Below are 13,330 nucleotides of genomic sequence, written 5' to 3'. Positions count from 1 at the left end.
CAACACGGAAGGCTGAACGCAGTAAATTAACCGTGTAGGTGGCATTAGAGGCGTATTTTTGACATTCAAATGCTCTCTCTGATAAACGAGTTGCCGTATTTTTTATTTCCCTCGATTCGGATCACACTTGTTTCATCGAAGAAATGCAAGCTGCTGGGACCTAGTTAGCTGATTTCTGCAAGGAATGGGACTGTCAATATTTGGACCTTCAGTTGACTCTAGAGAAACCTGCGTGATTTTCTTTTTTGTCATTACGAGTTCCTTGTTGAAAAATCTTCACACGGATGCATTTGACAGTATTTCGCCCGGTAAACAGACACCATCTAACAATAATCTCCTTTGTAGCTCGTTACTATATGAGCTTGGCTTGCATAGCTTTTCAACTTCCAGGTAAGACCGCACATTTTCGGTGAGAACTGACTCCTTACGTCCATTTGGAGCCCTTCTTAGGACAGAATAATTGTTTTCATTGTATTCCTTTATAACTTTGATAATAAATCCGGTACTAACTCATGCTTGAGCACTTATTTGTCTGATTGACAAACCGATCTAAAACATTTTCCCGGATTACTTGAGGATAAGGTTTCCCCATGTCATAGATTTGGCCATGTCCATTCTCCCTCACGCGTACATTAGCTACCAAAAAAAAAGAAAATTACGAAAATAGTAATTCTCCCTCACCTAACAAAAAAGTGTTTATGCTTGCTGCAATAGCCGCGAAGCGATGGAAATCAGAAAACTCTAGCGGCTTACCTTGCAACATTGTAACTTGCGATCAGGCGTAACCACCGATTTCGATTGTTACAAAAAGTTTGAAAATTCGCGTGCCAAACCATCGCGTGCGACGGCCTGGCACATCGGCTTTATAATTTATTTCAAAATCGCTCAAAGCTGTATTCTTCACTATTATAGCACATACTGTAAACAAATAGGAAAGAAGAGCAGTTGTTTACTTGTAAAAAGACTGAATGTTAAATCAAAATGAAAATAATCTGTTCCGTGACCCATAGGAAAGCGTTTGTTGCCGGTGGTTTCTGTGGTGTGAAGATCTCGCCTGTGATTGGTTACAACACAATAAACATTTCAGACAACTTTAGGTGTTCACGCCAATATAATCGCCGCTGTAATGCTTTTCATTATTATTTTTAATTTGGGGTGATCTGGATCAGTATCAGTAATCTGAGATCACTTGGATTGTAAAGATATCAAAATGGCTGGAATAAAGGTTGTTTTAATAGTTGCTTTGGGTAAATGGACTATTAATGGGGTTTTCATGGGTTGCAGTAATCTTTTATCCCATGAAATTAACAGAAAGTCAAATTTCACGGACCATAAAATACCACGAAAAGGTACCTTATTACAGGAAATTTTTGCGACACGTTTATTTCGCGATTTTGAGGTTTGCATATTTCCCGACACCTTAATTTCGCGATTTTGTGAAAAATTTTCATTTTGACTCACTTTAATTTTGCGTTTTTGAGTGAGACACATTTTATTTCTTTGTCAATGTTATTTAACACGTCCCTGAATTTGATGAAACAACTTAATCAACAATGTCCAAATTAACAGAAACGCAACTGATTATGTAAACAGTAACAAGGAAGATGTTCTCAAAGTGTCTGCAAGGCACAGTTTGTAGTTCATGCTTGAATTCAAGTCACGTTTTTAGTGGTCAATTGACCTCATTATCCATGTACATTAAATATTCCCTTCTGCAGACTCCAAAGAGAAAATGTTGCTGTTTAGTTTCATGACTGATGTTGCTTAATTGTTTGGGTAAATGTCTTGATACGGATCAACAGGTGGTAGCACTTCTTTTCCATTGAAAACATCCTTTATTCCGGCTTTTTCCCATCCTTTCAAAACATAAACCTTTCCTTCGGTGCTGGTGAAAAAGTTATACAATTCTACCAACCAAGTGGCATGGATTGGTTTAAGGACCGATAGTTTGAGGTCAACATCGACATCTTCAAAATTGATTCAACTATCCACTTGCCTCTGGACTTCTGCTAAATACCACGTCGCGAACTTGTTCTTGCAAAACTTCTTGGCTTGTCCATTGACCGTTGGATCCAAAGGTGGAAAAAAATGGATCATGTTAGCTGGGAAAGAAATGACTTCTATATCCAGCGAAGAGAGCTTCAAGCAAATCTTCTGCATTTTCTGACTTCTGAAGACATCCCAGATAAGTAGCGCTTTTTGAGATTGCAGAAGGCCAAGTGCCTTGCGTTTCCTCACCAAGTAGGGATTGATTACAGAATCAACAAGGCCAATTGTTTCTGCTTCGTTTGAACAGTGCTTTGGGTCTTGGCTGACACATAAGCTCTCGGGAAAACTAAAGTTCCAAGGAAAGCTAGCCTTAGTTTTACCCTGGTATATAATTTGCAACGGGAGAAATTCGCCAGACAAAGAAATCACAAATGTTAAAGTTATGTTACACTTATCTGTCAAACCCTTGATTGGTACAGACTGAGAGTTTGTTGCTGCCATGGTCATTCAACTCACTGATACGTAAGAACTTGGTGTTTGATCAGCATTAAGAATGAGTTCCGGTGGAATCTTTTGTTGTTTGATACGATTGCCGATGTCCGAGAGGTAAATAAGCTTGCATTCATCATAAAGTCCTCTTGGAACTGGTGGCTTAGTTGTCGTGCCTGCACACCGGGAAAAGTTGGAACGCCTGTAAATAGATTGAGTCCATCCTCGTGTGGGTGTAAATGAGAGGTACTTGTCACGCATCGAGGGATTGCTGGTAATCAGCGCCTTCGCAACAGCTGAAACAACACTGCCGTTCACTTCACCACCTCTAGACCTGAGGTTTTGTGAAAATGCGATCAGTTTGCTGTCCAGCTCGTAAAGAAACAGTGGTCGCCCACATTTCTGCATTTCAAGGGATGTAACAAGTTGAACGTTTCCTTCTCTTGTTTGTGCAGAAAGTTGCTCTCGAAATGCCTTTTTAAAGGTACGCACTGTATTTTCTTATAAGTTTGGAAATTCTTCAGCAAAGCATTCTCTTGTTTCCATTTTCACTTGCAAATTTCCCAATTTTCACACGATCCTCTCTGCTGTATTGAAAATATTTTCCCCTTTTTCTCTTAGGATGTTGATTTCATTGCAAAATCTCGGCGGGTCTTGAAAGGTTTACAACTGCTGCCGCGGTTTTCCTGTGTTCAACCACTTTTAAATTTGTATCCTCCTGCCTCGCTATATGTAATTCAAGTATTTCTACCTCTACTGAATCTTCAGGCGAAGGTTCTTCTCTTCTAACAGAGAAGCCAAACTGAAACAAAGACGTGTTAAGGTAGTAGGTAGACAAAAACTCGTGTAATTTCCACAGAAAACATGTGTATTGACGTGGTACGCAGGGATATGTGATCGTCAGCTGTCAACATACCGGAATACCTTAGATGTTTTTAAAACCTCGAACCCTGCTAAAGAAGGCACTTTGATTTTGATGCCCGGGTTTTGATGATGGCTTCAGTTTCTGGTACTGTCCAATATTCCTTTCCCTGCAGCCTGAGAGGCTTTCATGTCTATAAAGAGATATGGAAACCTAAGGTTGGAGACGTTCTTTCCTGCATCCATGAAAGAAACAACCAACATCGTCGATACGCAATGGCTGGGACAAAATTGTTTTCCGGACGACTATCGAATGTTACACTTGGCCATTTACCGCGTGAGATCAGCCGTTGTACAAGATTTCTTATTTCAAGAGGCGCAGATGTCTTCGTGACAGTAAAGGACCTACACTTTCGATGATCACCACTCATACAGGAAGGTTTGGGGATTCCTGTAGAGGCGACAGTAAGAATGGAGGTATCTACCAAGAACGTTTAAGCAATTGAAAGGTTTAAGCAACTAGTGGAACAGGGAGCCAGTAACAAGGAGCCAGTAAATGGACAGTTTGAGGATTTTACAAAAGAAATGCTACCTGGAGTGGAGACGGAAAGCAGTTGTGATGAAGAGGACCAGAACATTACCACAGAATAGTTCAAAATGATTGTTATAAACGTGTGTAATGGTAATAAAGTCGCTTTTTAATTATTGACATAATGTTAGTCACTTAATTTTTGCCTCATGTTAATTTTGCAACATTAAAATTTTCGCGTCACTCAAATTTTGCGATTTTTTTAAATCACAAAATTCACGAAATTAACATGTTGCAAAAATTTCATGTAATAAGGTAATTAAAGTAGTGAGAAATTTTACATGCTGTTAAAATTCCATGAAATGGACACCATGAAAATCTATTTTCATGGTGTGTTTTCCAAAAACATGAAAATCCCATTAAATTACATTTCACGACCCATAAAATTTAATGGCATTTTCATGGATTTTTAATCTATTTGATTTCAGAATGGAAATTTCGTGGGCCATTAATTGGGAATTTTTAAGGGCATTTTCATGGGATTTTCATGAGATTTTCCAATTGTTTTTGTTTTTTTTTCATGCTTTTTTCAAAATCCCATGGAAACCCCATGAATTAAGCTATGAAAAACCTGTTATAAAACCGTGAAAACCTTGGGATTTTTCCATTAAAATATTCACAAGATTTTATTGGGTTTTGGTTTCATAGTGGTAGTTGTTTGAAATTGGGTTTTCCCTGGTATTGAACAGGTTAGGTTATTCTTGAGCCATTTATTATTACATTTAAAGAATCCGGACTAAATTTGTGACAGGCAAGTGTGTGTTTTCCAGAACATGTAGAAGGGAGTAAATTAATTCCACTGTAGTTCTGAAATAAATTATATGTGCTTTTTTCATTCAGCAAAAATCTGACGTGGCGGGACATGCAACATATTATCATACGGAGTTCCAGAGCTGATAAGAGAATCATTGAAGCGAAGGACTGGAACAGTAATGGAGCAAATCTGACAGGTGAATCGACAATGTGATATTTATAATACAGTACAATTTAGAGTAAATCGGTTGGGTGTGTATTCATCTGTAGTCCTGGACCATGTGTATAGTGTGCACATGCATTTGGCATTGTAGGCTTAATGTTGAACAATATTCAGTTCCAATGGCTTCTGTGAAGGTTGCACTTATAATGAAACCTGGTTAACAGGGGGGGGCGGGGGGGCAATTGGCTGAAGAAGTGCTTTCATGGTATTTTCGTTAACCCAATGGGCTGAAAATAAGGTTGTATTATGGTTTTCTGGCTGCCACTTCAAATGGTCTTTTGCCCAATTTTAAATCTTTTCTTAGTCTCCTTCTTAGTCATCTTCTTAGTCAAACCTCAAAGTGGTTGTACATTTTTCAAAAATACTTTCATTTCTGCTGTTATCAAGTCCATTTGCTTCTTAGTCTTGTTATTTTAATTGTTCGAAGTGTGATATCAAACAGATTCACCAAACAATCTTTCTACATGTAGGTCTCCTTAGAAAACAAAGTAGGAAGAAATATATGTAATAATTGCAAGCCTATAGAAATTGTATGATGGCTACGAAGATGGTTATGAAGACCCAACACTTTTGACATAATATTAAAGAGTAAGTCTGGGCCAAATTTCATACCTCCAGTGACCAAGCAAGCTATAAGGAAAGATACAGCCATTTTAAATGGAAGTGGTCAGATATTGGGAAACATACTGTAACTATAAGTATTTCAAATCTGGTCGACATATGTGCAGATGTCACTGAATTACCAAAGTCTATTTACATGATCGTTCAGTTTCCAAATGGATGTTAGTAATTGAAGATATTTCAAATCTCGCCATAATTTTGGCGCTAAAATGCTGCCTCTGTCTTGACAGTATCAGTAGTATTGCCAGGAAAATATCATGAAATCATAACCATCACTTTAAGGTCTCACAAGTGACTGTTCTAACGGTTTTGCAACAAAGTATCATAAAAAGATGCGACAAACACATCACAGGCCTTTTGCATGACAACTTTCGAAAGAGTGCGAAAGCAGAAGATGTGTGACAATTAGGAACACTCCTTTGGTCTAGTTTCAGGCTACGTTTCGCAGTGACAAGTCACTGACAAGATTAAAAGATGTCCCGGACATGAGTTTTTGTGAAGCTAAAATTCATCATTGCTACCTGCACTTTCAAAACTACTTATTTGGGACAACAAAACTGATGAATGAAGTTTGACATCAACGAGAACCAAACCTGACAACATGGATGGATGATATAACTGCTGTATCCAAACTTTGCACGAGGGTCAGCCACTAAAATCCAGGCAAAACCAACTAATAAGTGTCAAGTCCCAGAGACATCACAGCAAAGACTGACAAACAACTTTTCACTTGCCTGTGATGACTACCACTTGGGTTGTGAAATTGTCACTCTCTGACCAACTACATTACCTTCCAGGACTACCATAAACCGCTTCATCCCACAAAAATACCATATTCTATTCTATCAACTATCTACATAATTTTTATATGGTATTCTTTTCATGACTGTGGGTAAATGCTAGGCCAACCCAAAATGAAACAACTAAAGGTATCAGGTTTTCTCTCAGAAATACAAGTTTTCTATCTTTTAATCACGGGCTAGAAAATTTTGTGGTCTTTCTTTTTCAAAATTTTTGGAATGATAAGCCACTGCTCGTGGGCACGTACGCAGGATGAGGACGACGACATCATGCAACATGACGCGCAAACTCAAGCTAAGAGACATGCAGCCTTGGTTTGCAGTGTGCATCTTTCATCTTGGACATCGATATTATGGTCAATTGACACCTGTCAAAACAAGGTATCTGCAGACCAGTATCACATGACCATGTCGCAGGCTCAAGTTTAGAGCCCATCGAGGTCACTTGTTTTTTATTAAGTTGACCGCTGCCCAGGTACTGGTTAACTTATTCTAATCAGGAGCTCTGCTTTTAGGTTTACAGCTAAATCTATATATTAAGGTAACTCTATTTTGCCTTCGCTACTCATCCGGACACACATGGTGATTAAATTGCGCCGTTGGACAGCTAAGCCACCATGCCATTTATTCAATGTCAATAAATGTTACAAAGATTCGAAAACTAAGTACATCTAAGCTGAACATGAAACCCTGAAAAATCAGCAGGTGGAAAAACATAAGGGAACATGTGCCCCAATTAAGGCAGTGGTGCCAACCTTGGGGATTTAGGGTATCCTAATTAAACGTAGTATACATAAACACTGTAAACACCAGCGGATAAGCCACACTTTTTTACTCAAAATTTTCCTTAAAAATCGGGGATGCAGCTTATCTGCACGAACATCTGGACAGCGTGCCATTAATTTGCATAAATTAACACTTTCCTTCAAAAATTTCTACAGCGGTAAAGCAAACTAATAAGAACTTCAGTAAACGAATATTATCAGCGTACGCATAGATCACTGCCTTCACAAGTTTAGTGGCTCCTAAAAGAGCCGTTCTTGTTCATAATCACAAGCATAAATTTCTTGCTGCTAAACTGCATTAAACCTTCATATAAAAATCTTTTAGCCAGTTAAGGTCACCATTCTAGCTTATACTAGAGCAGCTAAACGTCACGCGTTAGGAAATCTCTATTCCGTTACAAAGCTGTTTACATGTGATCAAAGAAAGCATCGAAAGCTACTCGTGTCCCGTACTCCGTCTCCTGTTGAAATGCCTGGCTACTAAGCCACAAACAAATGCGTTTGTGTTCTTCTTGTTGTATGTAAAATCCTACTGAAAAACTGACAGGAATAAAAAGAATTACTGGTTTAAAAATACCAGATAAAGATCTAACTTACGTCAAAGTCGGTAGACATCATGTCCATAATATTGCAGAACTAAAATTATAGGTAATGGTTTCAGTTTGAATGACATGTTTGTACTTTGATCATGAGTTGACATCAGTTTACATTCAATAAATTAAAAGTACATGTAAAGAACCTTTCTCAAGCTCCTCTGTAAAGTATTTTGATTTCTTTCCAAAAACATTTTTTTTGCGAAATTTGAGTTGCCAAACTCGGAGTGCGGCTTATCTGCGAATGTGGCTTATCTGCCAGTGTTTACAGTATAGTAAATTACAGTGATGTAGTAAAATGACAGGGCTAAAGGAATAACGTTCATGCATAACTAAGAAAATTAAAACTTTACAACTGTACACAGTGAAGGCTGACCATAAAATGTCTCACCCTGCTAACCGTAACTAATTTCAAACTCTAATCCTGCTGAACGCTGGGCACCTTGAACTCACACCCAAGCCTCTACTCCCTGCCAGCAAAATAGTAATCTATGCTAATTTGTGATTATCACAAATTACATATTTTGCCTCCACTTCTCATCCGGACACACATTGTGATCAAATTGGGCCCGCTGGACAGCCAAGCCACCATAGAGTTGAAAAGAAAGAGCTAGAGTTAAAGTGGCAATGACTTTGAAACCTCTAATCTGCTTGTTGGAGAGTCTTTTACGTAAGTGTTCTTGGCAGAGACTGAGGCCCAACGGCTGTGACGTTGCAGGTTCCTGTCAGACACACCAGAGTTTGCAGCCAAAGTCGCATCACCTGATCTGGCAGTGTGTGTACTGAAGTTAGAAATATCTGGTACAATGTCGCGAAAAGATTTCTTAAAGGACTCTCTATAGGTGGAATAACTAATAGGCTTATTGACCGAGACGAGGCGCTTGCAATTACAAGAAGATGTTATTAATTTAATTAACTTAGATGGGTCTGTATTTTTTTTAACTACTCTCAAGCACGTAAACACAGGGAAGCTTTAAGAAGGAATCTGCCAGAAATTTGAGTAACAAGTGGACAAAAACCTTGTACGGAGATTATTTATATTGTGCTGCAAATTTCTATGCGATTTTTTCAAATATCTTCTCAAAAGAAATCATTTCTAACAACACCAAATGTCGAAAACAAATTTTGAAGGTCATGTGAAACACTTGAAAGTACTGCAAGGCCCTGGAAGACGCGGACTTAAAAACACTCTTTCATAGACGTGAGGAATTATGTAGCATTCTTTTTAAACAAACTGTAGAGAGTAATGACCAGCACAAACTAGCTGGCCTGCTGTCCGTGCACAATGACAGTGAGAGATATAATTTCTGGACTAGGCATATGTTTTCAATCCCGAATGTAAAAACAAAGAGGTTTAGAAATACTTTCATAATGCACTATGCAAATAAACAACAATTGTAAATAGAATTTTATACTAGTTTGATGTATTTTATTATTATATAAATTTTTATGTATAGTTAGGAATTTTTATAGTTTGAATTTTTTAAACATGTAGTATATAACACAAGTAATTCAGCTTATAGCTGCAGGTTGTGAGTTTAATAAACGATTTATCTCTCTCTCTGGTAAAATGAAACTGATGATAAAATTTTACCTGTGTCTGCACAATTTCTCGGAACTTTGAAATTTATTTTCTCAAGTTCCCACGGGAACTTCTTTTTGGTGTTATTTCAGACAACTATTTATATCTTTAGTTTTCAGAAAATGTAGAAAGGACTGTAAAATACCTAAAAATATTCTGGTACAAGGTTTTTGTCCACTAAAAAGTGAAATTACCCGATTTCCTATCGGATTTTGTCTGAATCTTTATTTAAAAGACGATGGCTCCAAAAGAAATTCATGGCAGCATGACCAAAATCTCACCAAGAATTTCTCTTCCTGCTGGGAATCTTGGTGAGATTCCCTGCAAGATTGCATCAAGATTTTGGCTGCCAGGAATTTGCTTCTCGGGGAGAATCTCGGCAAGATTTGTGGCAGCATTGCGCTAAGATTTTGGTTGCCAGGATTTTTGCTTCCTGGCGAGAATCTTGGCAAGATTCCTACAAGGATCACACCAAGATTTTGGCCGCTGGGATTTTTGCTTCCCTGCAAGAATCTTGCCGAGATTCGTGGCAGGAACGCACTGAGATTTTGGCCGCGGGATTTTTGCTTCCCGGCAAGAATCTTGGCAAGATTCGCGGTGGGATCCCAGCAAGAGTTTGGTTACCGGGAATTTCGCTTCCCAGCGAGAATCTTGCTGGGATCCCGCCGATAACAAATAGAGTCGTTGATTGTATAATCGTCGTAATCAACTAGTTTGCTTCTGTCATCTGTGGTAACGTTGAGGTCCCTGGAGATCCATTGCATGTTGATGCTGATAACGTGAGACAGTAATGGTGCATATTGAGAGCCAACTTTAATTTTGAAAAGCTGAAACTTTGGAATCGATATTCATGATGTGAGCAACATTCTGAATGTCTGTGTGCCAAGCAACGGTCTGAGCACCAAGTGAGTCAAGAAACGCCTCAAAAGATAATCAAAAGGCAAGAGGCTTATGGAAGGTCGAACTCTGTGAACTCTCAAAATCCCACAGCCTGTATTGGATGCGTCCCAGTAAACAATTTTGGTAGGCGTATGCTTTACCGGCCACAAAGGAATGCCTTTGACATCAACAAGATTGTCTTTCCTTAAATTCAATTCATCTAAGCATTCAGGTGTTAAAAAACAGGTGAATTCTAACTGGTGGCAGAGTTAATAACTGCAAAGGTGTTTCTCGTCATAAGCCTGGTGACGTTCTTGACGCAGTTCACAACCGAGATAATTTTTCCGCACACACTTCCAATTTTGCGAACTGTATGCAAGGGACACTGGCAACCCAGACAAGATGATAAATCATCAATAAGGGAAATAATTCTTTTATCCGTAGCTTTGATAAGACATTGAGAGGTGTTAATAACAGTCCCAAGCCAGGTGATAGACTGAGTGGGGTCCCAAAAGGATTTCTCTTTGTTAGGTAGGAAACCAGACTATAGGTCTGAATGGATGGCCCAACTGTAGATCTTAGCCTTCATATGATTAGGGGCCGCCCCTGAGCCATCATCCAGGAACACAACAATGGGTTTACCCGTAGTCCTTCATTTCTTGACCAAAGGCTTCAGGAGCTTTGTAAACAAATATGGGACAGAACTAAGGCCAAAAAGCAAAACTGAAAAATGAAAATATCTGGTACAAGTAATACTCAATGAAAAAGTCCATGCAAATGAGAGATACAGTCTGTGATCTGGAAAAATTTCCACATGGTGATAGCCCGATTTAAGGTCAAACACGAACATGAAATCACGGGGGTTCGAAACTTCCTTCGCAACAGACACGTCCTCACATCAGAACTTGGACTTAAAAAGATATCGATTATTGTGACGAACATACAAAATCTGTCACTTTTTCCCTGACTTCTGAATGGAAACGTTGGGGGTGTAGAAACTTCAGTTATACAATCTAATCTAATAAGCTTGTTTATAGCGTCCTCAACAAAGGCAGATTCCTGCATCGCGGAATTATTATTCTTTGCGACAAAAGGTGGTGGAATTTGAAGCTGTGGAAGCTTGTATCCAAACTCAATGGCGTTAATTATGAAAAAAAGGCACATCAATATCCTTCCAGAACTGAAGCGATATACATAATCTTCCTTTTACTGAGATGGGAACATCACGGGATTTGATTTTGTAGGTGAACAATGTATCATCTAGGAAAGAGGGCTTAGGATGTTGCTATGGCAATGCTTTGAATTCATGGTATTGATCGTGGGGGTTGCTGCATAGTCACTTGGCCTGCTGATTGGTAGGATTAGCAGAGAGAAGGACGTTTGGGCAAGAAGCTCTCCAGTGACCTGGCTTTCCACATGAATTCATTCATTCATTCAGTTTAATTGCCTTTTTACTTAATTTACAGTATTTATAAATGTTTTAATGTGAGGCGAGGTGACCTCTAGAAACCATCAGGCTTTTCGAATAGCAAAGGCCAGGAGATCCGTTAAGGGAAGACTGTGGATTGACCCAAGTAAACAAACTGGGGAGTTGAGCAACGGCGAGCTGTGAATTTCATGAGACAAGCTGGTGAGGTAGGCCAGGTTGACGCTGCAAGCCAAGACCATGAGCAGTGAAATGTTTGGAGGTTCTGGCCGCCCTTGCTTCAGCTCTATAAATCTTCTCATCTTCGTCATCGTCCACTAAGTCTTGATGTTTGTATTCTAAAACAGTTTTCCACCGGTACAGGGACTTGTCTGCCAAAAGAATGAACTTGTGGCGGTCCTTAAGTAAAGACATACCTCAATCTAATCTTCCTTGGTTTTCTGTAAATCTTTGCAATCTAGAGCGACGTTTTGCATCTTCGACAGCCTCAAGGATAGATTTATTGGCTTAAAACTGTTTTTCGTTACTTTTCTTCTTGAAAGATGTTGGAGCTTCATGCTTTAGTCTTTTGATCTCCAACATCTGCTCAGCAGCATTGGGATCACTCAATCATTTTGGACCCGAAATGGAAGTAGAGATTGGGCGACAAACTTTTGCAAGATTAGTCACTTTCAAAGACAATTTGGGTGGATTTAACAGATTAACACAGATGTGGTACTAGACTACGAGTAGTCCCTCTTTTGCTTAGTCCGTCGTGCGTGACGCGAAAGAAAACTGCGAGAAAAAAAAATAGCTGCGCAAAATCCTGGGGGCGAGGAGCGTGTGAAAGGAGGGACTACCGCCTTAGCCCAAGAGTTTGTATTATGCGTTGCTCTCACAATGCAAAAATATGATTGGCTTATGTTAGGAGCGTTGACAACGCGTTGTCAACATTTGAGATACATGTGACGTGTTGCAGGCATGTTTTGGAACCACAGCGAATCGAAGCGTTGGAATCGCCCTTCGCAAGCCGTGGCTGTGATGTTCTTGTGAATCTGCCAACAGGCTTTTGAAAGATTTGAATTTATCAAGTGTTTTGTTGGGCAAAGCTTTCCACCTCCAACCCAACTGCAAGCTCAACAGCATCGTCCAAGTCAGCGAATAGACGAATTCACTGAGCTTAGCCTTTCTGCCATCCATTTTAAAGATTGAACCGGACTTTCACTTCAAACTGGACATTCACCTGAAACTTTCTGCTGCTATCAGCAAACATTTCACCTCAGTTGGATGATCTCCTATGTCAAATACATAATGTAAATTCTCGGTTGAAACTCTGCATTTGAAATCATCGCAATAACTTTTAGATTTACACCTACGGATGCAGCAAAAATCGTTACAAGGTGCCTCATTCGCGGTTCTCTTTTTAAAACGTCTTTGGCAGTTTCACTGAATGAAGATATACTTCTCACGGCATGTTTTTGCCTTGTTACTTGAAGAGTAGTAGAATAGAGCAATTTTATTCAGGATATCTCCCGGGGTTATCGACAACAGGCGATATTAAGAGGACGTCAAGATGAGAAATCCTACACCAAAAAATCACTCGGCCATGAAAGGGCAAACTCTTGGCCTTAGGAGGTAGTCCCTCCTTTCGCGTGCTCCTCGCCCCCAGGATTTCGCATAGCCATTTTTCTCTCGCAGTTTTCTTTCGCGTCACGCACGACGGACTAAGCGAAAGATGGTCTACTCGTAGTTTAATGTGGT

The 13,330-nt window shown here is 39.3% G+C and overlaps 2 protein-coding genes across 4 annotated transcripts in view; one reads left to right on the top strand and one right to left on the bottom strand.

Moving 5' to 3' along the window:
- LOC145503127 (uncharacterized) overlaps positions 1-13,330 on the bottom strand; it is a 382,969-nt gene that overhangs the window by 215,400 nt on the left and 154,239 nt on the right. The gene's annotated exons all lie outside the window — the stretch shown is intronic.
- LOC145503337 (furin-like) overlaps positions 1-13,330 on the top strand; it is a 117,203-nt gene that overhangs the window by 91,917 nt on the left and 11,956 nt on the right. Inside the window, exon 5 of the mRNA XM_081482811.1 lies at positions 4,769-4,878. Coding sequence (XP_081338937.1) covers positions 4,769-4,878 — 110 coding nt within the window. The remainder of the gene's footprint in view (positions 1-4,768; positions 4,879-13,330) is intronic.

This window comes from Orbicella franksi, chromosome 11, assembly GCF_964199315.1.
Source record: "Orbicella franksi chromosome 11, jaOrbFran1.1, whole genome shotgun sequence".
NCBI classification, from domain to species: Eukaryota; Metazoa; Cnidaria; class Anthozoa; order Scleractinia; family Merulinidae; genus Orbicella; species Orbicella franksi.
The sequence above is the reverse complement of the archived record's forward strand: the minus strand, read 5'-3'. Positions and strand labels throughout refer to the sequence as shown.